Source organism: Aspergillus eucalypticola (assembly GCF_003184535.1).
Source record: "Aspergillus eucalypticola CBS 122712 chromosome Unknown BO83scaffold_1, whole genome shotgun sequence".
Taxonomy (NCBI): Eukaryota; Fungi; Ascomycota; class Eurotiomycetes; order Eurotiales; family Aspergillaceae; genus Aspergillus; species Aspergillus eucalypticola.
This window is the reverse complement of record NW_020290275.1, coordinates 97,852-123,884: the sequence shown is the minus strand read 5'-3', so window position 1 is coordinate 123,884 and position 26,033 is coordinate 97,852. Positions and strand designations below refer to the sequence as shown.

The 26,033-nt window shown below is 50.1% G+C and overlaps 9 protein-coding genes across 9 annotated transcripts; 4 read left to right on the top strand and 5 right to left on the bottom strand.

Annotated features, from left to right (window-relative positions):
• Window positions 1-218: 218 nt before the first annotated feature.
• Window positions 219-2,926, top strand: BO83DRAFT_383910 (putative DUF221 domain protein; the record flags this gene model as incomplete). The annotated part of the gene is made up of 3 exons (XM_025532567.1): window positions 219-389; window positions 451-615; window positions 692-2,926. The coding sequence occupies 3 exons, from the start codon at window positions 219-221 to the stop codon at window positions 2,924-2,926; spliced, it is 2,571 nt and encodes an 856-aa protein (XP_025393065.1).
• A 1,530-nt stretch (window positions 2,927-4,456) lies between these two features.
• Window positions 4,457-6,027, bottom strand: BO83DRAFT_736 (3-deoxy-7-phosphoheptulonate synthase). The gene is made up of 4 exons (XM_025537563.1): window positions 5,905-6,027; window positions 5,782-5,836; window positions 4,802-5,707; window positions 4,457-4,738 (listed from the first exon to the last, which is right to left on the bottom strand). The coding sequence occupies exons 1-4, from the start codon at window positions 5,908-5,910 to the stop codon at window positions 4,569-4,571; spliced, it is 1,137 nt and encodes a 378-aa protein (XP_025393064.1). The 5' UTR covers window positions 5,911-6,027; the 3' UTR covers window positions 4,457-4,568.
• A 404-nt stretch (window positions 6,028-6,431) lies between these two features.
• BO83DRAFT_328062 (uncharacterized protein) lies at window positions 6,432-10,870 on the bottom strand (the record flags this gene model as incomplete). The annotated part of the gene is made up of 5 exons (XM_025528145.1): window positions 6,432-7,063; window positions 7,116-10,098; window positions 10,159-10,244; window positions 10,292-10,447; window positions 10,499-10,870. The coding sequence occupies 5 exons, from the start codon at window positions 10,868-10,870 to the stop codon at window positions 6,824-6,826; spliced, it is 3,837 nt and encodes a 1,278-aa protein (XP_025393063.1). The 3' UTR covers window positions 6,432-6,823.
• Window positions 10,871-11,665: 795 nt separating this feature from the next.
• Window positions 11,666-13,394, top strand: BO83DRAFT_662 (uncharacterized protein). Its single transcript, XM_025537520.1, has one exon. It carries the CDS (start codon window positions 11,969-11,971, stop codon window positions 13,169-13,171), a length of 1,203 nt encoding a protein of 400 aa, XP_025393062.1. The 5' UTR covers window positions 11,666-11,968; the 3' UTR covers window positions 13,172-13,394.
• BO83DRAFT_328055 (ubiquinol--cytochrome-c reductase catalytic subunit CYT1) lies at window positions 13,250-14,995 on the bottom strand. Its single transcript, XM_025528144.1, has 5 exons — window positions 14,888-14,995; window positions 14,628-14,776; window positions 14,436-14,498; window positions 13,956-14,353; window positions 13,250-13,882 (listed from the first exon to the last, which is right to left on the bottom strand). Exons 1-5 carry the CDS (start codon window positions 14,960-14,962, stop codon window positions 13,617-13,619), a joined length of 951 nt encoding a protein of 316 aa, XP_025393061.1. The 5' UTR covers window positions 14,963-14,995; the 3' UTR covers window positions 13,250-13,616.
• Window positions 14,996-15,254: 259 nt separating this feature from the next.
• Window positions 15,255-17,417, bottom strand: BO83DRAFT_433115 (putative pachytene checkpoint component Pch2). The gene is made up of 8 exons (XM_025535657.1): window positions 17,150-17,417; window positions 17,026-17,101; window positions 16,714-16,972; window positions 16,604-16,659; window positions 16,455-16,551; window positions 16,055-16,406; window positions 15,698-15,994; window positions 15,255-15,632 (listed from the first exon to the last, which is right to left on the bottom strand). Exons 1-8 carry the CDS (start codon window positions 17,267-17,269, stop codon window positions 15,435-15,437), a joined length of 1,455 nt encoding a protein of 484 aa, XP_025393060.1. The 5' UTR covers window positions 17,270-17,417; the 3' UTR covers window positions 15,255-15,434.
• A 719-nt stretch (window positions 17,418-18,136) lies between these two features.
• BO83DRAFT_328049 (exocyst complex component Sec10 family protein) lies at window positions 18,137-21,325 on the top strand. The gene is made up of 3 exons (XM_025528143.1): window positions 18,137-18,543; window positions 18,630-20,916; window positions 20,968-21,325. Exons 1-3 carry the CDS (start codon window positions 18,432-18,434, stop codon window positions 21,236-21,238), a joined length of 2,670 nt encoding a protein of 889 aa, XP_025393059.1. The 5' UTR covers window positions 18,137-18,431; the 3' UTR covers window positions 21,239-21,325.
• A 340-nt stretch (window positions 21,326-21,665) lies between these two features.
• Window positions 21,666-22,925, top strand: BO83DRAFT_351014 (putative extracellular SCP domain protein Pry1). Its single transcript, XM_025528926.1, has 3 exons — window positions 21,666-22,280; window positions 22,396-22,579; window positions 22,658-22,925. Exons 1-3 carry the CDS (start codon window positions 21,930-21,932, stop codon window positions 22,912-22,914), a joined length of 792 nt encoding a protein of 263 aa, XP_025393058.1. The 5' UTR covers window positions 21,666-21,929; the 3' UTR covers window positions 22,915-22,925.
• A 33-nt stretch (window positions 22,926-22,958) lies between these two features.
• On the bottom strand, window positions 22,959-25,879 carry EifCb (translation initiation factor eIF3 core subunit b). Its single transcript, XM_025530063.1, has 4 exons — window positions 25,708-25,879; window positions 25,423-25,615; window positions 23,826-25,353; window positions 22,959-23,767 (listed from the first exon to the last, which is right to left on the bottom strand). The coding sequence occupies exons 1-4, from the start codon at window positions 25,778-25,780 to the stop codon at window positions 23,339-23,341; spliced, it is 2,223 nt and encodes a 740-aa protein (XP_025393057.1). The 5' UTR covers window positions 25,781-25,879; the 3' UTR covers window positions 22,959-23,338.
• Between the last annotated feature and the right edge of the window lie 154 nt (window positions 25,880-26,033).

Genomic DNA, 26,033 nt, shown 5'->3' with positions numbered 1-26,033 from the left:
TTTGTATCGGTGTCGCCTGACTTCTCCAGTTCTGTTTTTCGCGTCCAAGCAACATCCTCCAGGTTGCGAGTCCGTCTACAATCTAAAAGCGTGACCCAGGCCCCTGACGTCAGTTGTTTTTGACCTACGCATCTTCCCGAGCACAAACGTTTCCGAATGCATTAAGCTGAACATCATCCACTACATCCCCGGCGCAGAACATCTGCTTTTGGAACGCCATGTCTCTCACGGAATCCGCCGCGGCAGCCATGCTGACCGCCGCGGTCGTGGTAGACAGTCCCATTGATGTGCATGAGCCTCGTTGGGATGACCAGACGAGGGGCCGCGATTTGTACACACAACTAGTGATCAGTTTACTCGTCGGGCTCAGCGCCTTTTTCTCCTTCTGTGTAAGTCTTTGCGGAACGCAAGAATAAATGGAATTCCTCTAACAGCTCGCGTCTCCTATAGGTTCTACGACCGAAATGGACCGAATTATACGCCGCTCGGCGACGACAACGCTGCGCAGCTTCATACTTGCCCGAACTACCCGATAGTTTCTTTGGCTGGATACCTGTACTATATCGGATCACTGATGAGCAGGTGCTGGAGTCTGCAGGCTTGGATGCTTTCGTTGTAAGTTCTGTCTTTCGCCCCGACTACGAGCTGGATGTCAGAATCTGTCTTGTCTGACACGGAGTTGTTATCATAGTTTCTCACTTTCCTGAAATTCGCCATTCGATTCCTCTCCGCTATATTCTTCTTCGCCTTGGTTATCATTCTACCGACACACTACAAGAATACCGGTAAATCGGGGGTTCCGGGTTGGGATGACGATGATGACGAGACATTCGATGGAGACAAAGACAAGAAGAAGATCATATCGGATCCGAACTACTTGTGGATGTATGTCATTTTTACATACATTTTCACTGGGCTTGCTGTCTACATGCTCATCCAAGAGACCAATAAGGTTATCCGCACGAGGCAAAAATACCTTGGGAGCCAGACCAGTACGACCGATCGGACTATTCGCTTGTCCGGGATACCTCCGGATTTGGGGACCGAGGAGAAGATCAAGGAATTCATGGAAGGCCTCAAAGTGGGTAAGGTCGAGAGTGTCACACTGTGTCGGGACTGGCGCGAATTAGACCACCTGATCGACGAGCGACTGAAACTTCTGCGAAATCTCGAGCGGGCTTGGACTAGACATCTGGGCTACAAACGGGTTAAGGCAAGTCCAAACGCGCTGACCTTGCTGCACCAGCAGCCGCGTGGCTCTAGTATTGTTTCGGATGGAGAGAGTGAACGGATTCAACTTCTCTCTGAAGGAGGACGCGATCATGTTACGGACTATGCACACAAGCGGCCAACAGTGCGCATTTGGTATGGGCCTTTCAAGCTACGCTATAAGAATATCGATGCGATCGATTACTATGAAGAAAAGCTACGTCGTCTCGACGAGAAGATCCAGGTTGCTCGCCAAAAGGAATATCCGCCTACTGAGGTCGCCTTCGTCACGATGGAGTCGATTGCCGCGTCTCAGATGGTTGTACAAGCCATACTTGATCCTCACCCCATGCAACTGCTCGCTAGACTGGCACCAGCACCAGCTGATGTCGTGTGGAAAAACACCTACCTCCCACGCTCGAGGCGGATGATGCAATCCTGGTTCATCACTGTGGTCATTGGCTTCCTGACTGTATTCTGGTCGGTGCTTTTGATTCCCGTTGCCTATCTGCTTGAGTACGAGACTCTCCACAAGGTGTTCCCTCAATTAGCCGACGCTCTTGCTCGGAACCCACTTGCCAAGTCCCTTGTGCAGACTGGTCTGCCAACCTTGGTCCTCTCGCTGTTGACTGTCGCTGTGCCTTACTTGTATAACTGTATGATATACCCCACCGTTTTGTTCAAGTCTAATCTCAGCGCTAATCTGATCACAGGGCTCTCGAACCAGCAAGGCATGATGTCCCGAGGTGACATTGAGCTGTCAGTCATATCGAAGACCTTCTTCTTCTCTTTCTTCAACCTCTTCCTTGTCTTCACGGTGTTCGGAACTGCGACTACATTTTACGGGTTCTGGGAGAATCTGCGAGACGCCTTCAAAGATGCTACGACCATAGCCTTTGCCTTGGCCAAGACTCTGGAAAACTTTGCTCCATTTTACATTAACTTCCTATGTCTTCAAGGAATAGGATTGTTCCCGTTCCGCCTCCTAGAGTTCGGAAGTGTTGCCATGTATCCCATCAACTTTCTGGCCGCTAAGACACCTCGGGATTATGCTGAGCTATCCACACCCCCTACATTCAGTTACGGGTATTCCATTCCGCAGACGGTTCTGAGCCTTATCATCTGTGTGGTATACAGCGTGTTCCCTAGCTCATGGTTGATATGCCTATTCGGGTTGATTTATTTCACCATCGGCAAGTTTATTTATAAGTACCAGCTTCTGTACGCGATGGATCATCAGCAGCATTCGACGGGACGCGCATGGCCGATGATCTGCAGTCGAATTCTGATGGGCTTGATGGTTTTCCAGCTCGCCATGATCGGCGTGCTTGCCTTACGCCGGGCTATTACGCGCTCTTTGCTTATTGTGCCTCTCCTGATGGCAACCGTATGGTTCAGCTACTTCTTTGCACGGACCTACGAACCTCTTATGAAGTTCATCGCTCTAAAGAGCATTGACCGCGAGCGGCCTGGTGGGGGGGACATCTCCCCGTCCCCGTCCTCGACCTTCTCTCCTCCATCCGGCCTCGACCGCGATTCTTTTCCGATCCGCATCGGTGGACAAGAACTCGGATTGCGGCTGAGGAAGTATGTCAACCCAAGCCTGATCCTGCCTCTCCACGATGCATGGCTTCCGGGACGTACGATGGTTCCGGAACTCCAGGAAGAACTGGAGCACCGCAATTCCGAAAACAACGCGGCCGATGAGTCCGTCTGAGACTGCATAATTAGCGTCGAAGATGACTGATTTCATAATATCACAGTCGTTCAATCACCATCACTGTCTACATATATGTATTACTTTCTAATCACCCCCTCGTTGTATGAGTTGCTTTCCCCCGCCATGATCTACGATGCTATGCCTTTGATGTCATAGATGGCCATATACGCCTGATGGTCTCACACCCTCGGTATGAGACGGTCAATTCTACGCGCTGCGATTTCCACGCGATCAGATTTAGATGTCACTCATCTTTGTTCATAACGGTTTCCTTATCTCTCGTTTAGTGATACCAGAAGCCTTCCTATAGGAGGTTTCATTCGATGCATTGATGCCAATATAGCTTGCATGTACTATCAATTTATGTACTTTAGGGAAGATTCCCGATGCTCTTGTCGATATTTGCTATTAATGAACCTCGTAGCCCGGGGCCTTTCTGATCCATGCAAACTTCCGTATCACGAAAAAAAGCTCCCCATGGGCCTGGCTATGTGACAGCACCAGTTTCCTGCGTCTTTTTTCTCATAAGAATTATACCCGGCTATTTCTTTCTACAAAGTGACACCAGTGAGTCGAGTATAGAGAGTAGGTATAGTCCCGTGACATCATTGCGCAAAATCTTAGCTGGCCTCCATAGAGTAGTCACTATCTCTCCCGAGCATACCATCTACATCACTGCATCTTACCCTCAACAACAAAACAGGGGAAAGCAAGATCCCTGAAACAGCGCAATCCATCAGCAAATCAGACACAGAAAACAAAAGAGATGCGATATGGTTCGAGAGTACAACCTAAATCGGTCGACGCTCAGTTCTTGTCTTGGCGCAACCACCCAATACATTCAGCTAAACACTCCTGATGAACTGAACAGCTGTGGTATGATGGACAGGCCCGAGCATCTTCTATCAACAAGCGACTTTCCATCCAGGTAGGTTGTCATGTCCAGGGTTCTACCTCTGAAGCTTGTGTGAGCAGGTAAGTTCATTTGGGGTAACCCAGACACTCTCCATACCGCGAGGGGACGCGATTCACTATGGGAACATGTCCAAACCTGATCATCATCAGCGAGGTCTCAATTGATGGGGTTTCGGGTATACTGTACAAGTCAATTAAATTGGTCACTTAATGCTCTCGCAAGCTGATACGATCCTCTCACCTTATGTATTCTATAACCGTCATCACATTGTATATATCACTAAGGCACGCAGGCCAGGGGCCATGAATATTTTCAATGCTCAAGACCTTTTGTCAAATTATCCTCAGGTAACCCAATGACATAAGCCTAATATCTGTCCTATGGTATATGAAGTCCCACAATACTATCCGTACATAACATATGAGCCACGGACTTTCACCGAAGTCTTTTAAAGGAAATCGTGTACTACAATCCGAAAGAAGTAGAATAGAACATGGAATAGACATCACTTTTTTTTTCATCTCATCCAAGAAAAGGCATAAACAAATGAATCAACAACCGCTAGAAGAAGAAAATCCGATCCGTTTAATCAACCCATGCGTCGAGAGAACAATAATGGTATGGCTGAGCATAATGTGTTGAATCCCATATAGGAACAAGTTTTAAGAGCAATGCAGAAAGAGGAAAGAGAAGGAAAAAGACATGTTCCAACTGTTGACTGATTTATTGGGAGTTGCCGTTGCCATTGACAGCAAGCTTCTCCCGGCGGGTGCGCACAGCCTGTGCCAGGTTCTCCAGAACAAGTTCCGTGTCTTCCCAGTGGATGCAGGCGTCGGTGATACTGACACCGTACTTGAGGCCGGCCTTGCCCTCGGGAGGGACCTTCTGGTTACCTGTTGTGGTGATGTTAGTTGGATGGTAATGTACAAAGTGTAGGGATTGGGGGTGGAGCGTACCCTCGTTGATGTTGCTCTCAATCATGACACCCATGATGGCGGTCTCTCCAGCAGCAATCTGCTCGGCCAGAACAGCAGCCACCTTAGGCTGGTTCTTGTGGTCCTTCTGAGAGTTGCCGTGGCTGCAGTCGACCATAAGGCGGGGAGGCATGCCCTTGGCGGTCAGCTTGGCCTTGGCCTCGGCGATGCTCTGAGCATCGAAGTTGGGGCCCTTCTTGCCACCACGGAGAATGACGAAGCAGTCGGGGTTGCCCACAGTGCCGACGATCGCAGCGACACCGGGCTTGGTGACGGACAGGAAGTGGTGGGGGTGCTTGACGGAGCCGATAGCATCGACAGCGACGTCCAAGGAGCCGTCGGTGCCGTTCTTGAAACCAACGGGGAAGGACAAACCCGAAGCCAGCTCACGGTGGACCTGGGACTCGGTGGTGCGAGCACCAACGGCGCCGACGGAGAGGCAGTCGGCCAGGAACTGGGGGGAGATGGTATCCAACATCTCACTGGCGATGGGCATACCCTTGTTGGTCAAGTCGACGAAGAGTTGACGGGAGGTGCGCAGGCCCTTGTTGATCTTGAAGCTGTTGTCAATGTCGGGGTCGTTGATGAGACCCTTCCAGCCGACGGTGGTACGGGGCTTCTCAAGGTAGGAGCGCATGACAATCAGCAGCTCATCCTTGTACTTCTCCTTCATCTTCATGAGGCGATCGCAGTATTCGAGGGCCATTTCGGGGTCGTGGATGGAGCAAGGGCCGATGACAACCAGCAAACGGCGACGGTCGGTGTCTGTTCCTTGGACGACAGCAATAGCCTCCTCACGACCTTCCATGACCGTTTGCCGGGACTTCTCCGTCATGGCGATTTCATGTTGAAGGAGGTTGGGGGGTGTGAGAGGGTTGTATCCACGAACTGTAGAGGAACAGAGAGACCGAGGGTTAACGAGGGACGGAAATTTGCAAGAGGTGAGTCACGGGCGCACTTACTTCTGGAATCCTCGAGGGAGCATCTGTCCCCGACATTAGGGTTTTCAATGAAGAACTGGAGGTAGCATGAGTATTAATATCGCCATTGAGAAGGTTGAAATGCTGGAAAAAGCAAAAACGTACCGACATGGTGGTGCGGCGGGGTAGCAAGTAGACAGACGGAGGGGCAGATGAGAGAAGGAGAGGCGATAAAGTCGCAGCTTAGATAGGTAGATAGTATGCCCGACGGGAGGTATGGATGAGTAAGTCAGAAGGGAAGATCGGTTCAGTGGATCGATGAGAGTTTAATAGAATAGTAGTAGATTTGATTGATATCTTGGAAATTCGAGATTGCAACCGGGTGGAATCACAACGAATATATAGGAAAGATGTATGAGAGAAGAATCACTGGAATTGTCTCCTTGCAGAGTCTCTCAAAAAGCAAAAGCCAGAAAGAAAAAGTACTATTTCTTTGGCAGTGTCGAGTCATTCCTGCCTCATTGGGTAATCGCCACGTGATTTTACGGTGAGCGGACGAATGGGGCGAGGTCCAAAAAAGCGCCTCGCCCGCGGTATCGCCTGCCATTGGCCTACTTTGCCATTCGTCTCTCATTCCTTCTCTTCCTGCTCGGTGCAGCATGAATGGATACTCCGTAGTCCGTCATCCGCTATCCCGTACCACATGCTCGGGGCATGGTCCGGCGTCGGATGGTCAGTCAGCCTTAGCAATAGTTGACGCCCCTGGAGCTGCCATTACGACCTGGAATGGGGGCGGAAACTTTGTATATAGTTTCGGATCATCCTGGCACGGAGGCTACGTTGGCACTAATCTCTCTCTGGTTCTGGATTTCGCCCCTTGAGTGTTGCAGAATACGAATTCATGCAGATACGACTAGCCGTGGCTGTAAGAAATAAGTACAGAGCCTTCGCCCGAGCAAAGATGAGACAAACTTCAGTTGAAGTGTATATTATCCGGATCCGAATCAGCCCGGACCGGAAATCTCGTCATTGAAGCCGGAGCATCAAAAGCTGAAATGATGAGACGATGAGGCCAAGCTTCAGTTCATTTTCTCAACTGCATGCGATCCTGAAGCTGCTTCTCATCCCGCTCTAGACGCTGCATCAACTCCTGGCATACTTCGGTATGGTGTTCGCGAATGGAGTTCATTTGTTGCTGGCACAGTCTTATTCGTTCTTCTTGGGCTTCGAAGAGCTGATCCAGCACCCGGTGACAATCTCGCCGATACATCTCCAAAACTTCGTTGATGGTCTTTTTCTCGCTCTCAATCTCTTGTATTATATGCTTGCGGCCAACTCAGTAAGAATAATTGGAATACCCATGGTATGTCACCTACCTCGCTGGTCGCAAGAAGCATGCCTTGCGCTCTTTTGTGAAGCGCCTGTAGGGAGGATTGCCAGCTGGTGTGCTCCAGGACACCATCTGCGATATTATCCGACTTGGGCAAACCTGGCTGCGCCGATAATTGGTCTGGGACTAATGTCGCCCGAGGTAGGGAGTTGCATGTCGCATGAGGCTTGTTATCGCATCCCAATGTTAAATGTGCATCAGGACTTGATCGTGCGGGATTTCTAAGCGGGGTCTTGCTTGATGTTGGTTTGCCTGCACATGCCATTAGACGATCCTGGAAAGTCAGTACTTCCTTTTCTCTGTTCGTACAGGCCCCGGAATGCTTTGATCCTAGAATTACGTTTCGCTCGCATGAAGCAGATAGATCGTCATCTTGTGCACCAAATTCTCCACCTCTCAGGATCTCCCGAACGTGCTCACTGGTGGAGGACCTATATTTCGTGCCTGACATATGTGGATATGTTTCGTCCACGTCGGTCCTGTCAACGATGCATCCACTTTTAGTGCGGTACAGAAGGCGGGGGCTTCCATCAGAATCAACGAAGGTTGATCTGGGGGTGACTTTCAATCGCTTCGTGGGATACAAGTGGTCTTTGCGAACCAGCCGCCTGGATTCTTCCTTGAAAGCATTTTCCGAGGCTTGGTCCCTTGTAGGTGGGTCATCTTGCATGTCGTCCGAACTGAGCGCAGCTATCCTTCTCTTCTCTGGCCTAGTCCGCGGGCTTCTTATGCCCTCAGATGTGTTCTCATGCATGTCAGAACTGCAAATATTCTGCGCGGCCCCGAGGCTTCCAGGGCAAACTTCAGAGGGAACTTCTGCATCGGCACGATCCTCCTCTGCACACAATGGACTTGATACAGCGGAGCCAGCTGACTGAGACCCCCTTTTTTGCTCCTCGTTGTCGATATTGAAAGAACTGCTCCTGCTCATGTGCCTTACGACAGAACCTTCTGCATAAATGTCATCCTCAAACCTGCCCGTGAATTGCTCTTTTGGTTCACTTAAGGGCAACTTATCATTGATGGCATATCTTTTTACGATAGACTCCGTGAGCTCGAACTTCTCCTGTACACCGCTCTCTCCCAAGGAAGCATATAATATGTCTGACAAAACGAGTCCGTTTTCGTTTCTCGGCTTGTTTTGGGTCTGTATATGCTCTGAGCTGTTTTCTTTATGTCCGCCGGTGTCTGATGAAGGGTCTCCTTGCTGGAAAGCTGCAGATAGCTTGTTCCCAACTGCACGGCCCCTGCCCTGGAGTCCTTGTGGGGTCGGATGGCTCTCTGGAGAATTGATTTGATGGTCGTTATCACCCATCTCACTTGTAGATAGCTGATGCTGGTGGCTTAGAAAACTTTCATTTTCCCTACAGGCTTGAATTCGAGGTGATCTAGTGCGGTTCTCTTCGTGTTGTGGTGTAGCAGAGTCATATCTAACGAAGTCATTATCTGGGTAGAGCTCGGCACATTTGGCCGTGGCACCTGCTCCATTTTTCTCCTCGTCAATGCTTTCAGAGCTGCCGTTGCTGGAACAAAGTATCAGCTTATTTATGTCATCATCTGATCCTGGTATGTGTTGTGACTTTCGGTTGCGGTTGTCGGCATCTTCTGCAAGTGGTAACGCTGCTGTCGATGTATTGGTAATGTTTCCGATCTTTTTTGTAGTACGAGATGATTTATTCTTGCGCTTTGTGGCTAGTTTTCTTCCTTTGGCTGCTCTCTTTTTGCCAGGAATTGCCAAATGACTGCCGGTAAGAGACGTCTCACCAGGCATGGGGGATGAAATTGAAGTTATGTCTGCATCTTTGAAAGGTGGTCTCGCTTCATTATCGCTAGGTCGGAGATCCTCGTCCCAGTCAACAGCAGCTTTGGAGCTGGCTGTATATACCTTCTGTTTGGGATGTCGCGTATATATGACCATAGACTCTTGAGTATTATATAGATGGTTTTTTCCTCTATTCCCACTCCGCAAGCGACCTGTCCTTCTTCTTTCAGTATCTGGTTTTGGTGCAAATCTGCCGTTTGGTTTCTCCGGTACTCTGGTCATTGGTGGGTTTGATGTGGGCATGGGAGGTTCACCCGTGTAATGTGCCCGCTGATAATCCTGAGAGCTGTTACGCTTTGAAAGAACATGTGCCAGGTCCTCATTATTAGTATTCCCTTCCTCGAGCACTTCTGGGTGTTTCTCCAGCACTTGCCGAGACTTTTGTATCGAAACGAAACCTGTGCAGGGTCCCTCCTGCCCCTGTATATTGTTGGATGGAATTCCAGAAGATTTCCTTGCGACTTCATCGCCTGTATCCAGTTCCACCACCATTGAAGAAGACCTCCGGAATACACTATCTGTATCTACAGAGGTTCGGTCATTCTGACAGAACTCCTCGATGGTCATTTGCAAATCGCAAGGATCTTCATCGGACAATATGCTCAAAGTTTGGCCCCCGAAGCATAGGCGTTTGCCGCTTTTCACGATTAGTCTATGCTGAGAAAGGTCTAATATTAGACGATATGTCTTAGTTTTGTCCGTAACCGAGCGCACTGGTAGACAAATGCTCTGAGTGTAGACGTCAACGTATTCTAGGCACATTCTCGCTGTGTCCTGTCGATAGCTCACGAACGTCAAGCATCCATCACCGATCATGGCGAGAACGATTCCTTCAAGCAGGAGCGTCGTGTCGATGCCTACTGCGTGAAGGAGAAAGCATCGTCGAAGCTGGGACGTCGTACTTAAGTCTATCGATTTCGATGGCATTGCCGCATCTGATAGGACAACCGTATCGAAGAAGATTTGAAAGTGCTGCAGCGGATCATCTTTATATGACGGCATAGTATCAAAGAACCTGACTCTATCCGTGCTATTGTCTGGCGGCCAGAGAATTTCGTCGCTCACTCCCAAGTTATGTAGCGCATGAATCATGATTGCTGCGAGCAGTTTCAAGGCACAATTGCCATTGAGTATGATGTACGAGAGTCTAGTCAACGCTTCGCGTTAGCACAAGCAATATCTCTCACATCATATTAACATATAATACCGTGACATGTCCACCTCTTGGGATGTAATGAGGGAAGCATGATTATGCTCTGGCTCCGAAAGTATCTCCAGAAACATTTTGCCGGCCTGTTCACCATGAGAATCGGTATTACCACATATTGTCTTCATCTCACCAATTTCCGTAGCCAAGTAGCCTGCCCTTCGGTGGAATATATTAAGTATAGTTTGCTCAGTATTCTCTCTTGAAGCAAGCGGGAATTGTCCCCAATCCTTGGGCTTGCTACTTGGTATACCATATGTCCCGAGTCCTTCATGGATTGCGGTTCATCCTATGGAAAGCATTAGAGAGCTAAGACGTGCAAGTAGAAGTATCAGCAGACCAGCAGCAGATAGATTCCATTCTTCAATTTGGTTTCCTCGTCGTCTGAATTGAGCAGTAAGTATGCCAGGCAACGCAGCGAAGAGCGATCAAGCCCCTGAAGTATTCGCTTTGAATGCCGTTTCAGGAAGGACAGTAGTTGGTGTATCTTGCAATTATCGACCTTAGACACATGTTGTAGCAGGGCCTGGATCAGCTGGTCCGAGAATGTATAACGTTGAGGATCACGCAGAAGACATGTATAATAAGGCTTCGAAACAAGGAAACTATTATCACCTCCGATATTCATCACAGAGGCCAACTGCGAGGCTAGCTCTGAGATGCAAGCCCATTGTGATTCTTCCTGAGACGCATCAACAAGCAAAGAAGCCATCTTGCCTTCTTGAATTCGAGATTTGTAGAGTGTTATAGACTTGAAGTGGCAGTTGATAAAGACCGTAAGAGGTTTTATCACATGACAGTGTATTTGCACTTGACCGCAATGGCCTCATTCAATTGTCGTCTCTAAGTACGCTTATTCTCCAGTTGCTCTATTTGGTTCTCAGCATTCAAAACTTTGCCAGTAATAGCGAAGCTTGTCAAGAGGGCCATTGACTCGAAGTATCTACTCCATTATAAGCGAGCAAGCGAAAGCCAGATACATGAACGTGACCTATATCTCACTCAATCCGTGTGTTTATTTTATACGCCACAGACAGTTAGCTTCATGCATTCTTTCTGATACAAGTGCTATTTAGAGACTGCTAACATTCATCAAGGCCAGCAAAATTGATTCCATGATGTGCAGGCTCCGATGTGTGGTACGCACCTTGCCTTCTGGCTCACAATGACGAAGTCAAATCCCACAATGAACCGATTAATTTTACGTCGCAAATCTTGAGCAGAATCATTTACGTACAACTAGCAGCTATTATTAGATAGGGAAAATGAAAGCCCTCCTTTTCCAGGACAATGTTGGGTGAAAATAAGCATTTCACGATAAGGAGTCTACGATGGACAACCAGCATAAGCTCCGCTTCGCTTCCGCAGGGCCCCAATCAGTCCCTAACTCGATTAGCTAGATATCGCGCGATAGTGCGCTAGCAAGCACAATACTTCCACTGGGAAGTATATCAATATCACATCCCCCCCGGGTCTTTGGGAAGCTCTCAGGTTCACCGTCGAACATATTGGATGGTAATGGATTGAAATTCCCTGGAATTAGTGGATATTGGTAAGCCGGCTGCTGGAGTATCCGTCCCGAGGCTACTCCGGCTCCGCTCCAGTTAGGGAAGACGACCGGAATGCTTGTTATGCGTTTCCGCTGGGAGCCGTGGTGTCTGCATGACAGCCGTGGTACAAAGCACGGAGTCACTATTTATAATGGACATATACATTTGCTCATACCTTTGTCACCCTGGTTGACTAACGGACAGGAACTATTTTGGCAAGATTTATTGACCAACTGAACCAGCTTGACTTATTTAGAAAGATGGCAGCAGTCAATCGAGACGAAGAAGGAGGCCACTCCATCCCTCGCACACGCCGCTCGAGCATGATCGAAACATACGAGCGACTCGGAGAAATCAGCCCTCTGACCGGTCACACACATCCCTCCCAACAGGATACCGGCCATTTCCTGCCTGAAACAACCCCCGAGAGGCGGCAAGTGTCGACAACAGATCGGTCTCTCGAGAAGGACGCCGACCTTGCGGATAAGGTTACTACCCATCATTTCGAGGAGATCGGAGACGGAAACCCACCACCTGACGAAACCGTTCTATACCTTGCCTACGGCTCGAACCTATGCTCGGAGACATTCCTGGGAAGGCGAGGCATCAAGCCCCTCTCTCAAATCAACGTCGTCGTTCCAGATCTATGGCTCACCTTCGATCTCCCAGGCATACCATACCTTGAGCCCTGTTTTGCAGCAACACGCCTTCGAAAATCTCCAGCCCAAGAAAAAGACAATGTTTTAGACGGAAATGCTACAACGGAGGAGGCCTCGCGTCTCCTCCATAAGGACCCCGATTATAACCCCAGCATGCCCCTCGTTGGCGTTGTCTACGAGGTCACCCTCACAGACTACGCCCGGATAATCGCAACAGAGGGCGGAGGACGCGGATACGAAGATAAAGTCGTCGACTGCTACCCCTTCCCGAAGGCCTACAACCCCACAGACCCTCTCCCTGAGCGTCCAAGCACGAAGCCCTTCAAAGCCCACACGCTTCTATCCCCTGCCGTTGCCGAGGACTTACTGGAAGCTACTACACAAGACCAAGCTCTCACGAGCCGGAAACAATGCGGTTTCGTCTCGCGATTTAGCCCTCTCATCCGCCCGAACCCATTCTACGCCCAGCCTTCGGCTCGCTATCTCAACCTGATCAGCATGGGCGCCGCTGAGCATGACTTTCCCGTTGCGTACAGGACATATCTTGCTGGGATTCAGCCTTATCGTATAACTACCCTGCGGCAGAAGGTGGGCAAGGTGCTGTTTGCGGGTGTATGGATGACGCCAGTACTTCTGGTCTTGCTTTTGCAGAGGATTTCTGCGGGCTCTGATGGACGCAGCCCCCCTTGGCTGGTTAGATTGGCGGATGCTGTCTTTTTTGCCATGTGGCAGTCGTATGATAATGTGTTTCGGGGTGTCTTCGGGGATGGGGAAAGGACAATTGATGATGGTACTGCGCGGTAACAATCTCTTGTTTCATCTAGATAAAAGTATTTAGGTGATGACGTTATTCTCACTGGTGATTGTATAATATAAAGACTGGTTTTTGATAATGCAGATACAACCAAATAATTACATTGAGGCATTCTATTAAGCCTTCCCATAGTGAAAGACAGAACGGCTATTGTATACCAAAGCCCATACAACATGTGTAATAGCTAACAAAGGAAATTGTGACATTGGATCTTGAAGCAACATTTTCAACGGAGAATAAATATCTAGGGTACAGATACAAGTGTCCTGAGTAACATCTAACGAAACATGCAGAGACCATCGAATAGAGTGACAGGTTGAAGGAAATGGCGACGTGGGACCAACATAACTTGTTGGACGATGGATTATATCAAGGCTCACTGGCCGCCTGTATTTTTCCTCCACGGTGTGCAATTCATACAGTCCGCTGCAACATTCAGCGCCGGGAAACGGGGGGGCTGTACACAATCTTTCTCGTCTTGATCGGGGACCACTTGTAACGCTTAACCCAGACGCTGAGGGCGAAGAGACCGGTCAGGAGGGTGATAGCCTTTACACCCATCTTCTTGCGGTCGTCCATCTCAGGCTCGGCAGCCCAGTTGAGGAACTCGACAACGTCCTTGGCCATCTGGGAGGTAGTGGCGGGGGTGCCATCCTCGTACTCGACAACACCATCGAAAAGAACACGGCCCATGGCAATGGCTAGATATCGTTAGAATTAGTACTGAGCATAGGCGGATCAATTGTCAGGTGTAAACTGCAAATAGTGACATACCGGTACCGGGGAAGTAGGGGTTGAAGTTCATGCCAGCACCGACGGTGGCACCAGCCGGGGGCTCATCGGGGTAACCGGTCAGCAGACTGAAGATGTAGTTGCAGCCACCGTGACGGCCCTTGACGATCAAGCTGAGATCCGGGGGCAGGGCACCACCGTTGGCAGCACGAGCAGCCTCCTCGTTCTTGTAGGGAGCAGGGATGTAGTCGGACAGCTTTCCGGGACGCTTCTCGATCTCGCCCTGGTCGTTGGGCTCGGTGTCGTACTCGTTCTCCTCGGCCATGGCCTTCATCTCATCGACGGTGTGCATGACACCGACGAACGAGCGCCAAGGCACACGGGTCAGGGAGTGGCAGCTGGCACAGACTTCACGGTAAACCTGGAAACCACGACGGAGGCTGGAGTGCAAAACATGAGTAAGATGGCCGGTATCGGGGAGAGATGGCGAGGGTGTTATTCGCCCGCAATTGGAAGACTCACGCCTGGTGATCGAAGGTCTTGTTCCACTTGGCGTGCTCCCAAGGGTAAGCGGTAGGGTGCAATCTTGAATTCGATGTGCGTCAGTCTTCATGTCAAACAGTCGGAATCGGGAAGATGATGCCTCGGTCGGAGCAACGGAGCAGCCAGCAACGCGTTGACCATTCCCTCGAGCATCACCGATAATCCACTCACCCCTCCTCAGCAGGTGTCATGGCAAAAGCCTCCTGGCCATAGAGATACGCGGCGGATCCGAGAGCGACGGCGGTTGCGGCGGACGCAGTGAGTGTGAGGTGGAAGGGGGAGCTGGCGGATTCGGCACCGGCGGCGGAGGAAGACGCACGCTGGGTGATTCGTTAGTCAAAAACCCATACAGAAGCTTTCCTGTGCGATAGAGAAGCGATTGTCCTCGTCCATTGGGTTCAATGGACGGTCGATGTCGGGGAAGTTCGTACCGTGGAGGTCTTGTTCAAGGACTGGCGTGCGACGCCCCGGAAGGGCACGCTGCGCAAAACAGTACGTGCCAGCATACTGACGATGTGAAAGACCCTCCGGACAATGGGGTATTTAAGAAGGCACGATAGCCAAAGAAGGGGAGAGGGGAGGGGGAGGGGACAAGGCTGAGCGCACAGGAGAATGTGCTTTTGGAGGTGAAGTCGAGGTTGGTCGAACGGGTCAAGTTTCTCTTGGGTTTGGAATTGCCTAAACCCTCGTTCTGATTGGCTACCGCCCCGGTCCTAACTGCCTTCGGTGAAAACCGCGACTTTTCGGAACAACAATTTTCGGCGGCCACCTGATGATTGCTGACCATCAACACCATCTCCTCGTTCTCGCGATAACATGATGGGAGAAGTCCTACGAGAATGTATTCCGAGCTTCAATTTCATACGCATAACAACAATTTCATCGCTTCGTCATTAGCCTCCCAGCTCCTCACCCCCCCGTTCCGTTCCTCCGCGCTGACCCCAGCACACACACACTCCCCCATCAATCCCATCGCTCTCATTGGCCATTGGCTTGTGTTGTTCCCGAGAGCTGCTCTTCCGCCATAGTCATCGTCGCCTCCGTCTTAGCCTGCCATTCCGACGCTATTCCCATACGCAGCGCCTCAATCGCTGTCCGAATATCGCATCGGGTACCGTTACTATAAAGAATCAACGATAGAGCGGGTAGTCTTCGAACCGTGCGACCGCTAAGCCCCTAATCGCCATCGTCAATACTCCAACATATATACCGAATGCTTATCTTCGTCCAGAATCACTAACCTCACTTTCAAAGACAGCATTAGCAAGTAGCGTGGGTATAGCATCGGGGAACGATCTATAGTGCAGCAGCACTTCGTCAAATGTTGGGAGGGTGAGGTGTTCCGCAGCCTGCTCCACATACTGCAAAGCCGTCTGGGGATCGTCCGGAGTAACTTGGATCACGTCGAATGAAACACCCTCAATGAGTCCACTCTGGCTCAACTCCTCTAGGCAGTCCTTGTAGATATTATATATAGGTCTGCTAGACAGTTGCGGTATGTATTGTTTGATATCAACTCGATCGAGGAAAGCTTGGTCCTACACGCGAGTGCACCGTCAGCGTTAATGCATTGCACTCGGCGCTGAATAGGAGCTTACCAGCGCCGTAATCAAGTTGCTGGTGCAGACGACGATAACATTCGAATGTTCTCTCAGCTTATCCAGCCCTGTGAGTACCGCATCGACTGCTCGAATGGCGTCAAAGGGCTCATTGCTGTTCAGTGCCCGGTCTCTCCGAGCAACCAAGGTCTCTATCTCATCCATGAACATACAAACGAATGTATCTTCTTCCTCCTGGAGAAATGTCTCAATGTTCTCAAACATTCCATTCACAAGTTTGCTACTCTCGCCGAAATACTTGCTTCCTAAAGAGTATGCGTTGATCTCAAGTAGCTTGCTCTGAGGATAATCCTTTCCCAGGCGTATTGCAAGCTTCTGGGCAAGACCGCGACTAAATCAGTTAGCCACTGACCACACTCTATGTAACACATCCACAAACCAGAGGCTTGTCTTCCCAGTTCCTGGTGGCCCCCATATGAGTATCAACTTGTTCCAATTGATAGTCCACTTATCGAGTTTATGAGCAGAAAACGAGACTGTTCAAGTTAGAGTAAGCCATGAGATACAAGTTGTAAAGGAAGGCATCACCCATTCTACTTATAGCCGAAAGAAGCGTCGACTGAATTGGTTGATCGTAAACCAACCTATGCAAATGATCAGTTACTTTCAGCCTGGGAAGAACTAGCAGGTCAGCGTACGTCTCCCATAGTCCCTCCAGATCTATGCTCGGTAAGGCCATTACTCTTGCCGTAGCGACTCCACCCCCGGCTTCTGTTGAATCCTCAAGTGCACTGGTCTTCTGCAAGCTTTGTCGCTCCGATTTGGTACGTAGTTGGTATACTTGAACGTCCAATTGGACATCCTGAAGTCGATATGTACCGGAATCCAGATTTCCGCCGCTACATTCGGTCACGAGTATGAACTCCAGGACTTGGGCATGTGGTTCGCTTAGACCTCCTTTTCATCGTCAGAAAGACGTTCGGAGGTTATCATCTTGGTAAATTCCTGACCGAAAGAATTGATAAACTGATCAACAGACATCACGATGTAATTGTTGTGAAGCCATTCTGTAACCTTGTCCCTAACCTGCTGTTCCGTCAATTCATGAATCGCGAGTTGTATCAAGTAGCCTACCAAATCAGTGCGAACAATCATGCCATCATTAGCATGTTTCACTCGAGCCTCAATGTGCAGTATGGGGCGTTGAGACTCTTCCACTGGGTTTGAAACGCAACTGTTGACGCTCATGTCCATTTTGCTTGTGGGTTTGGGAGGAGAGACAATTCAGAAGGAGAGAATGAGGAACGTAAAGTGAACATCTGCGGCCGATCTGAAAGGTAGTCTCATACTGGGTACTGTGACACTTCAATACGGACATCGTCGTCTACATCTGCGGCATTCACTTCACTTGATTTACTGGAGTATCATCCTGTTCCAAGGTGTAAAACAAGCATATATGCAAGATCAGCCCACTACGTATTAGCACTGCATGAAACCATATCAATATTAAAACACTTCGTCTCACAATACATTCTGCAACATGTGCATATACTCCTATTAAGTAGTAGAAGGTCGATTGCAAGACGCCCGCCAGAATTATATGGTAACACGATAGCAACTAGTATTGAAACGAGGTGGGAATGTTTGGCTCATTGAGCGGATATGATATTGTTACCTTGGTGGTACTGGTAATACTAACTCTTTAGTTCGTATGGAAGCGCAGATTGGTATAAAGAGTATTAATGCCTTGTTTACCCCGGTTGTTGGAGCTTGATAACTTCAAATTCAGGGAAATACCATTTGAATCCCACTGAGAGCACTACTACTACGTACTTACTTAGTACTCCCCGTCGCTGTTCTGAATTTAATATATATCGCCCCACTGGCAGACTCTGGGGAAATTTTGCGAACGGATCAGCGTGACTACCCACCGGATGTTTCAGAATTTGATGTTCATCAAGGAAACACCCATTCTGCGCTTACTCGGACCGTTGTAAAGATGTTGTGAAACAGGTGGTGATACTGCTTACTGGGGTGAGTTGGAATTCCGGAGCAGACCAGCGGAAAGGTAAGCAGCCGGCCGATCCAAACCGTGGAATTTCTGGGGTGTTCCGCCCACAGTGACGAACTGCCAACCGACCGATGCAATTGCTCGGCGCCGTGGATTGTTCCATTCCTCAGATTTAGGGGCTATGATTCCACCATGCGAACCGATGTTTCATGATTCCCCATTTTTGCCAGCAATTCCGGTGTCGCTCGATTACTCGGGTTTACGTTCGACTAATTGGGGCAGCCCCGCGGAGCGAGCTAGTCGGTGGGAACGCTGGGACCCTGACCGGCTTGTCCGCGCTGAGCTTCTGGAGCCTTTGACGGACGAACTCGACGTCCCTCCCGATGCCGACTGTGAAATTACAAGATGCAGAAAGCGAGGACTGGGCCAGGTGCCGGCGTGAAGCCGCGCAAGGATGTTCTGGCTTCACTCAAGATGGCCTCGATGGAGGAAATCTCCAGGGCCATCCTTCCAGCAGGTACGTCTCAACTGTGAATACCGAACAAGAAAGGACGAACGGGGAGATGGATCGCATTCACTGCAGGACATTCTAACAATGACCAGAGATCATGTCCTCAATCCTTGATTACCTTTCCCCTGTCGATCTCATACGAGTAGCCCGGTCTTCCAAACTCCTGCGCGAGATGGCATACGATGACACGCGATGGGTGCAGAAACTGAAACGGATGGGTTGTTGGGACGAGGTGGAGGCAAGAAAGCATACGGAAGAAGTGTTCGGAACTATCGCAGATGTGCGAACGGTCGAGGAGCAAGAGGTTGAGGATGCGCAAGCACCGCACGACGAACCTGCACCCAACGTCTCACGGAGTTCCCGGGCCGATCTACAATCGATCTCTGACGGATTCGACCAGATCAATCTAACCACTTCGGCCAATGCTGATATATCGGATGGATCAGAAAATGATCCCGTCATCGGCGCTCTGAAACAAGTCAAGTCGGTTCGTGGAGAGGCCCGCCAGGAGTACGGAAAGGTACATGCAGCGCTGGCACCATACTACAATGATATCGTTACGAACGGTCCTTCTCCGGATAGCTTGCTTTTCAAGAAATACACCGATCCACAGCACCAAGCGCAGATACTGTCGCAACTACAATCCTTTTCCGAATGCGATGCAGACGAAGGATGGCGTGGACGGCTTGAACAATTGCAGTCTGCTGTGTCGATGTTCGAGATATCGGCCATAAAGGAGTTTAGACATGGATACGAGACAGAGGATATTGATGACAGGATGCGAAAATATGCCCATGTTTTGTACACGTTGAACGGCGGAGAGGCAGCTGTTGAACTCTTCATACAACACAACCATCTCGTTACCAGAAGATCAGATCTCGGCAAAGTCTCGGACTGCATTGATCCTTTCTCGCAACGCGTCAAACTTGAACATACACAGGCCTTCTTCACTCGGCTGAGTGTGGCTTATAATGAGGAAGTATCGATCATCAATCGTGCTTTTCCCCCGTCGATGAAAATATCGACACCGTTTATCGAAAAGGTTGGGCAGGATGTGCTCTACCCATTTCTGACTGCCATTTTCGATGAGCTACATGGCTCAAATACCGAGTCCTACTTGACTGCCGTCTCGGGAACATTTGCTCAATGCCTTAATCTCTCGGATACGTTGTTGCCAATTCAGAATTTGGACGACAGTTTTGATGAATTCATGGATCATGTCATTGCTAAAGCCTATGTACCCCACATGGACTTATATCTCGCAGAGGAATTGGATCATTTCCGGAAATTATCTGAGGCGGCCGTGGGGGACTGGGATAGACAGCTATCGGAGCAGGCAGCCTCGACGGAGTCATTCTTGATGTCGAACATCAATAGGCAGGCTGATAAGCGTGACTTCTTGACCTCTTTCAAGAAGGTTATTATGGCTCCCGTCAACATTCTTCCAAGCTTTTCAGGAAACAAGGCGAACGAGCAAAAGGCACCATCGGAGCCCACCGCCAGCGACTCCTCTTCACTGAAGAGTCCCAATCGGTTCTCAACCATCGCGTCGCCCACGACGCCTCCTATTATGGAGGCGCCGACCACAGAGCTTGCGGCAAAAGCCGCGATCATGAAGTCTAAACTCGAGGGTATTCGATCTCTTTTCAGCATAGAAGTTGCTCTTAGTCTGGTTCACGCGGCAAAGTCAAGCTTGGAGCGAGCCGCGCAGTTTGTGAAGATCAGAGGCGAATATGGAGCTGCTGCAAAACAACAGTGCGAGGCGGTCTTCGTCGCCCTCGTGCGCATTCTAGGAAACCGTCACTTGATCGGTGGGTTCAATAAGGCTGTGGACCACTTGTCGAACTACCGGCCGCGCGAGCAAGGAGAACGCGACCAATCTGGCGTTGAGCCGCTGGTCACCTTTCTGGAGCTGGTGAATGTTGGTGATCTGATTCTCCAGATGATCGATGTCTTTTACGAACAGGAACTCATCGGCACCAAACTGACGGACCGCAATGATTTTCTGGATCCGGCCGTCAAGGAAAAGAAAAAGTTCGAGCAGAGCTTGGATGAACGGGTTGCTGCTGGGCTTAACAAAGGAATCGATGTTCTTATGGAAGAAGTGGACTACATTCTGGCAACGAGACAATTGGCGACCGACTTCAATCCTAGTGTCTCTACTGACCCCTATCGTAGAACGATGGATGTCAGTATCACCGAGGCTGCGGCGGCCGTGGTGGATGTGGTCTCATCTCATACACAGATGTTGGTTGGCAGCACAGACAAGAGTATGCTGGACGTCTTCAACCAAGAGGTCGGGCTCCGCCTGTTTGCTGCTCTATGCAAGCATCTAAAGCGGCAGAGGATCAGCATTGAGGGGTCACTGAAGCTCATCAGGTAGGATATCGCTGTGTCTTTGAAGTTGATAGCGAAGCTGACTTCTTGTAGCGACATGAATCACTACTTCAAATTCATCCAGACGTTCAGGAACAACGACCTTCTCCTCTACTTCAAGGCGTTCCGGGAACTATCGCAGATCTATCTGATCGACCCCTCTGATGCCAAAGAGCTTGCCACCATCATCGCCGATGCGGACCGGTTCAATGGGATTTGGCGAGTGGAGGAAGTGTACGAGTTCGCCGAGCGACGGGCGGATTGGTACCAAGTGAAACGAGACGTCGAACGAGCCATGTATGGTATTGGCTGCAACGTTATGTGAGAATCATGTCCAGCATTACGATTATACGGTGTATATAGAGCTACGAATACCCCAGGGCTTTGCCAGTTTCATGGTTAGAGAATAGACAGATGATTATATGATTCAGTAGCAGAGAAAAGAGCCACAAAATTGATACTACTACCCAACCTCATACTCCCAAAATCCCTCCAACATCAAGCTGACATGACCAGCGTACAACAATTCCAATCCAACCAGCCAGCCACGAAGACTGCAACAAACTACACAGTACTAGTAATCTCTTTCGCATTGAGTTATTACTAATACGTAACCCAACCAGTTGCATCATACATACAGCGACTTTACCCGCCCGACGGATCGCATCTCCAGGAAACTCTAAATCTATCCGGCTAATTCCTGACATCAGTTTCCCACCCCCGAAATCCAGTCCATAAGCTCCAAGTAATGACGGCAATAAGCCAGGAGAGACATAAAGAACTGTCCACCCCGAGCCAAAGGGAAGAAGAAGCAATGTGTTTCAACCTGGAACCAAGCCATTGGCGCCACAACCACAACCACAACCACTCACCACTGCATTGTTTCAGTCTGACAATTGCTGACTGACTGCGATCCATCATTTATACAATCTACATTTCCGTCATGAGAAATATCCTCTCAAATACTATACTAAACTTTCTATACTCGCATAACATTATATGAGATCATCATCATCATGCTCCATCGTACAATCCCAAGGATACTTACCACCACAACTACTACCGCAACTATACTCATGATCCTCCTAAGCGCCCTCACCACCCTCACCACAGCCCAACAACAACAACAACCAAAAGCAACAGTAATAGTCACCATCATAACAACCGCAACCGCAACAGCACCACAAACCACCACTACCACTACCCAAGAACCCCCCTCCTACACCTCCCCAGCTCTCTTCCAATCCTCCATCCTAGACGTCAGCAACACCTACCGCAAAGCCCACAACGCAAGCAACCTAATCTGGAACACAACGTTAACTCAATACGCCATGAATTGGGCACAGGAATGTAAATGGCAGCATTCGGTATGGAGTACTCTTCCCCGCCACCCTTTCCCCAAGATCATATGAATACTAATTCACAGAAACAAACAAACAAACCAAAAAATAAAAAAGAAGCTAATGAATAATGTACATACAGAACGGCCCGTACGGCGAGAACCTCGCCTTCGGGTACCCCAACGTCTCGTCCGCCGTAGCCGCCTGGGGCGACGAAGTACAGAAATACAATTTCCAGGAGCCGACGGGGTTCACGGAGGAAACGGGTCATTTTACGCAGTTGGTGTGGAGGGAGACGAGGGAGGTGGGGTGCGCGGCTATTGATTGTGGGTATAATAATACTAATACTACTAATGATAATGATAACGGGAATGGGAATGGGAAGAGAAGTGGAGGAGGAGGAGGGGGTGGGATCAATGGAACGGAGAGACCGCAAGGATGGTATGTCGTTTGTGAATACTCGCCTAGGGGTAATATCATTGGGGGGAATAAGAAGTTGGGGGATAAGGAGTTCTTTAAGATTAATGTGCAGCCGTCGAGTACTTATTCTGGGCCGTATAATACGGGGTCCGCTGGGAATGGGGCTCAGAGGGTTGAATGTATAATGGGAGTATGGTGGGTTGTGTTGGGGTGGTGGTTGGTGTTGTTGACTTTTGGATAGTTCAATTTTGGGTAATTGGTTGAGATAGTATGAAGTGGTATAAACTGAACTTGAATGATTGCAATAGTCATCATTGTCTGTCATCTCTCATTGCTACCAACATCACGCACATCAAAGTTTCCCCCTCACGCTCGGGAAAGAAATATGCAAACACAGATTCTATTCACTTTTTTTTTTTGAAATGTTCCAGACACAGGTGCCCCCACGCGCGCGCTGGAACCAATCCAAATGGATCACATATGGATCACAGATGAAGTCTCACAGGGAAGAAGAGAGGATGAAGTGTGAGGTCTTCAGAGAGGAAAGGTAAAGGAAAAAGGGCGAGGATATCGACAGACAAGATGCGAGATAAGAATAAAAGGAAATGAAAAAGAAAAGGAAATGGATGGAATAGAACACATTAGATACGAAGCTGGCTTCCCAATCAACCAATGACTTCCTCGTTCTCCTCGATGATCTCTTCCACAATCTCCTCCACCACTGTCTCGCCTTGGTCCTCCGACACAGCAGGGGCATCCTTGGCCTGCTTGGAAGAGTCGACGTCTTCCGGCACACCGTAGGCGTCTTTCTCCTCCGCAAGCATCTCCTTCTCCCTCCGGATCCAGGCAGTCCACTCGTTGAGCACGCGCTTGCGCGTCTCCACAACGGCTGTGTTGGCAATGTCGACAGCGTACTTGTCCTCCTCCTCGAACTCCTTCGAGTACTCGCGGAGGTTCTTGCGCACTTGCTTCTGCTCCTCCTTGCTGAGAAGAGTGGGGGGACGAGGGCGCCAGATGAACTGCTTGAACTTGTCGGTGGGGTGTTCGGCGAGGGTCTGACCGGCGAAGGTGTGAATGTTGTAGCCGTTTTCCATCTACATAATACACGTCAGTAACGCAATTGTGATAAGACACTAAGAAGGAAGAACATACCGAGTGGGTCCACACGCTAGCACTGCTGACAACGTAGCGACCCGTAGGATCCCAGTCAATATCCGTAACACCGTAGTGCTCAACGGTCTTCATTAATTGCAGGTTGGCGGCCAGATCCTTCTCGCCCTCGGGCTTCTCACCCTCAAAGTCCATATCCCAGAAATCAATATCGAAGTTGGTCTGGGAGTGAACGGTAGCGACGACGACAAAACGTCCCTTGGGAGACCAGTAGATGGCGTTGCTGGTCTTCTTCTCAATGGTGCGGACAACCTTGAAGTTGCCGGCCGAGACACCCTTCTTTTCGGGGGCGAAGAAAGAGACGGAGGTCTTGGGGAGAACGGCGGTGCCGCTGGGGGCCTCGCCGGTGGTGATGGCGACGAAACGTCCTCCGTTGGGCTCCCAAGCAAAGTTGATGACTGTATCCTTGAGACTGTCGACGACTTCGACGGGGACACCCTTCTCGCGCACACGGAAAATCTCCAGGTTGGTGGCCATGGACTTCTTGGACTTGGAGTGACGGTCGACCTTGACACAGACGTAGGTACCTTGCGACTGCCAGTGCAGCTTGACATCCGACACGTTGAACAGGTTACGCGTACGGACGATCTCCTTCGAGGGAACGCTCATCAAGGCGACACGGGCCGGGTTGCTGCCAATTTCGGGAGTCCAGAAGCAGAGCAGCTGTTCGTACTGCTTGACACCCTCGCGGACAACGGTGGCGGGGGACCACTCGAAGTCCATAACACCATCGATCTTGACGGAAGTCTTGCCCAGCAAGTTCATCCGGGGGAGCTCGTAAATCGAGATCGACTGGTGCTGCAGCATTCTAGCGACGTACTTCTCGTCAGCGGACCACTTGAAAGCGGGCCACTGGACCTTCTTCTTGGGCTCGCCCTCAGCACTAGGGCCGGCAGTCAGATCGTGAGAGACGAAGGAACGAAGAGGCTTTCCAGTGACGATATCCCAGATGATGATGTTCTTTCCGTCTTCCTCGTAGGTCAAAACGGGGTGGCCCTCCTCCACCTGGATGGGGCGGGCGGACCAGGTGGTCAGGTAGCTCTCACCGGGCGAGAATTCGACCAGCTGAACGAAAGGATGGGGGAACTGCTTCTGCTTCGAGAAGGCGGGACCACCCCAGAGCTGGACACCCTGGGGGTGGACGGAGGCGAGGTAGGTACCCTTGGGGGACCACTGGACGAAAAGCTGAGTCCAGTGCGCGCGGTCGACGACGTTCTCCGGGGGGTTGCTCTTGTTGTTCCAGAACACACCAACCTTGTCGCCACGGTAAAGGGCGAACTGGTCACGGGCGTTGGCGTCGCCCAGCCATGAGCGGAGGTGCTCCTTCTCCTTGAAGGGTTCGATGGTGGGGGGCTTGTATTCCTCGTCGATGCGTCCTTCCCGGCCATAACGATCAATATCCATCAACTTGTTGACGGCGAGAGTGTGCTTCTTATCGAGGGGTACACCGTGCAGTTGCTTGACGGCAGCGACGGCCTGTTCGGGGGTTTCGTACTCAACGAAGGCGAAACTGAAACGACGTGTTAATGTTTCCACAACCTTTCCCAACCGCAATCAGATTTCCTAAGTTGAAACATACCCTTCGGACATGTTCTTGTCGTTGATGGGCATGAAGACGGCATCCTCCGAAGTGTGGCCGACCGTGTTGAGCTTCCTCAACAAGAACTTGATGAGCTTTTGCCGGCTCTCCTCGGGGACGACCGGAAGTCCATCGATCACAACAAATGTGTCCAAACCCTCCTCAAGCTTCACTTCATATTGCTCCTTGAGATCTGGATGGAGAAAATCGGGCGGAGTCAGCGGCGAGGGGCACGGGGGAAACGGGGTGAGAAGAAGATGATGGGACAACGCGAGGCGCACTCACCGGAGAAGTCAACCTCCTCCTCCTCCTCTTCGTGGAGATCCTGCTCAGACAGGGTGTCAAAACTGGGCGCCATGGTTGCAGCGCAGCGAACGGCGATATGGGGGGTTGAGGGTGGAGAGGGTATGATCTTGAAGATGAAAGATGCTGTTCTGGATTTTCTGCTGGTCGACCCCGATTTGGCTGATTTTAGGGCAAAAGAACAAATCCCAAACCACAAGCGCCTTCTGTGTGCGAAGGCAGCTGAGTCAGGGCTGAGTCATCTCTTCATTGTCTCTGCTTGCTTTCACTTTCCGTACGGTAAAGTGACGGTAAATGACCATTTCTCA

Excerpts from the sequence above, each read along its gene's own strand:
- BO83DRAFT_662 (XM_025537520.1), top strand. The coding sequence starts at position 11,969 with ATGGCAGCAGTCAATCGAGACGAAGAAGGAGGCCACTCCATCCCTCGC.
- BO83DRAFT_736 (XM_025537563.1), bottom strand. Across the intron at positions 5,708-5,781 it reads CTCCCTCGAGGATTCCAGAA|TTCGTGGATACAACCCTCTC; the intron begins GTAAGTGCGCCC and ends GTTCCTCTACAG. Across the intron at positions 4,739-4,801 it reads TGAGAGCAACATCAACGAGG|GTAACCAGAAGGTCCCTCCC; the intron begins GTACGCTCCACC and ends TCACCACAACAG.
- BO83DRAFT_433115 (XM_025535657.1), bottom strand. The coding sequence starts at position 17,269 with ATGGACATGAGCGTCAACAGTTGCGTTTCAAACCCAGTGGAAGAGTCT. Across the intron at positions 16,552-16,603 it reads TTCGGCTATAAGTAGAATGG|TCTCGTTTTCTGCTCATAAA; the intron begins GTGATGCCTTCC and ends TAACTTGAACAG. Across the intron at positions 15,995-16,054 it reads GCAACTTGATTACGGCGCTG|GACCAAGCTTTCCTCGATCG; the intron begins GTAAGCTCCTAT and ends ACTCGCGTGTAG.
- BO83DRAFT_351014 (XM_025528926.1), top strand. The coding sequence starts at position 21,930 with ATGCTCCATCGTACAATCCCAAGGATACTTACCACCACAACTACTACC. Across the intron at positions 22,281-22,395 it reads AATGTAAATGGCAGCATTCG|AACGGCCCGTACGGCGAGAA; the intron begins GTATGGAGTACT and ends ATGTACATACAG. Across the intron at positions 22,580-22,657 it reads GGGGTGCGCGGCTATTGATT|GGGGTGGGATCAATGGAACG; the intron begins GTGGGTATAATA and ends GAGGAGGAGGAG.
- BO83DRAFT_328055 (XM_025528144.1), bottom strand. The coding sequence starts at position 14,962 with ATGCTGGCACGTACTGTTTTGCGCAGCGTGCCCTTCCGGGGCGTCGCA. Across the intron at positions 14,499-14,627 it reads ATGACACCTGCTGAGGAGGG|ATTGCACCCTACCGCTTACC; the intron begins GTGAGTGGATTA and ends ATCGAATTCAAG. Across the intron at positions 13,883-13,955 it reads CCCCTACTTCCCCGGTACCG|CCATTGCCATGGGCCGTGTT; the intron begins GTATGTCACTAT and ends AACGATATCTAG.
- BO83DRAFT_328049 (XM_025528143.1), top strand. The coding sequence starts at position 18,432 with ATGCAGAAAGCGAGGACTGGGCCAGGTGCCGGCGTGAAGCCGCGCAAG. Across the intron at positions 18,544-18,629 it reads CAGGGCCATCCTTCCAGCAG|AGATCATGTCCTCAATCCTT; the intron begins GTACGTCTCAAC and ends AACAATGACCAG. Across the intron at positions 20,917-20,967 it reads GGGTCACTGAAGCTCATCAG|CGACATGAATCACTACTTCA; the intron begins GTAGGATATCGC and ends GACTTCTTGTAG.
- EifCb (XM_025530063.1), bottom strand. The coding sequence starts at position 25,780 with ATGGCGCCCAGTTTTGACACCCTGTCTGAGCAGGATCTCCACGAAGAG. Across the intron at positions 25,616-25,707 it reads GGAGGAGGTTGACTTCTCCG|ATCTCAAGGAGCAATATGAA; the intron begins GTGAGTGCGCCT and ends TTCTCCATCCAG. Across the intron at positions 25,354-25,422 it reads GACAAGAACATGTCCGAAGG|TTTCGCCTTCGTTGAGTACG; the intron begins GTATGTTTCAAC and ends ACGTCGTTTCAG.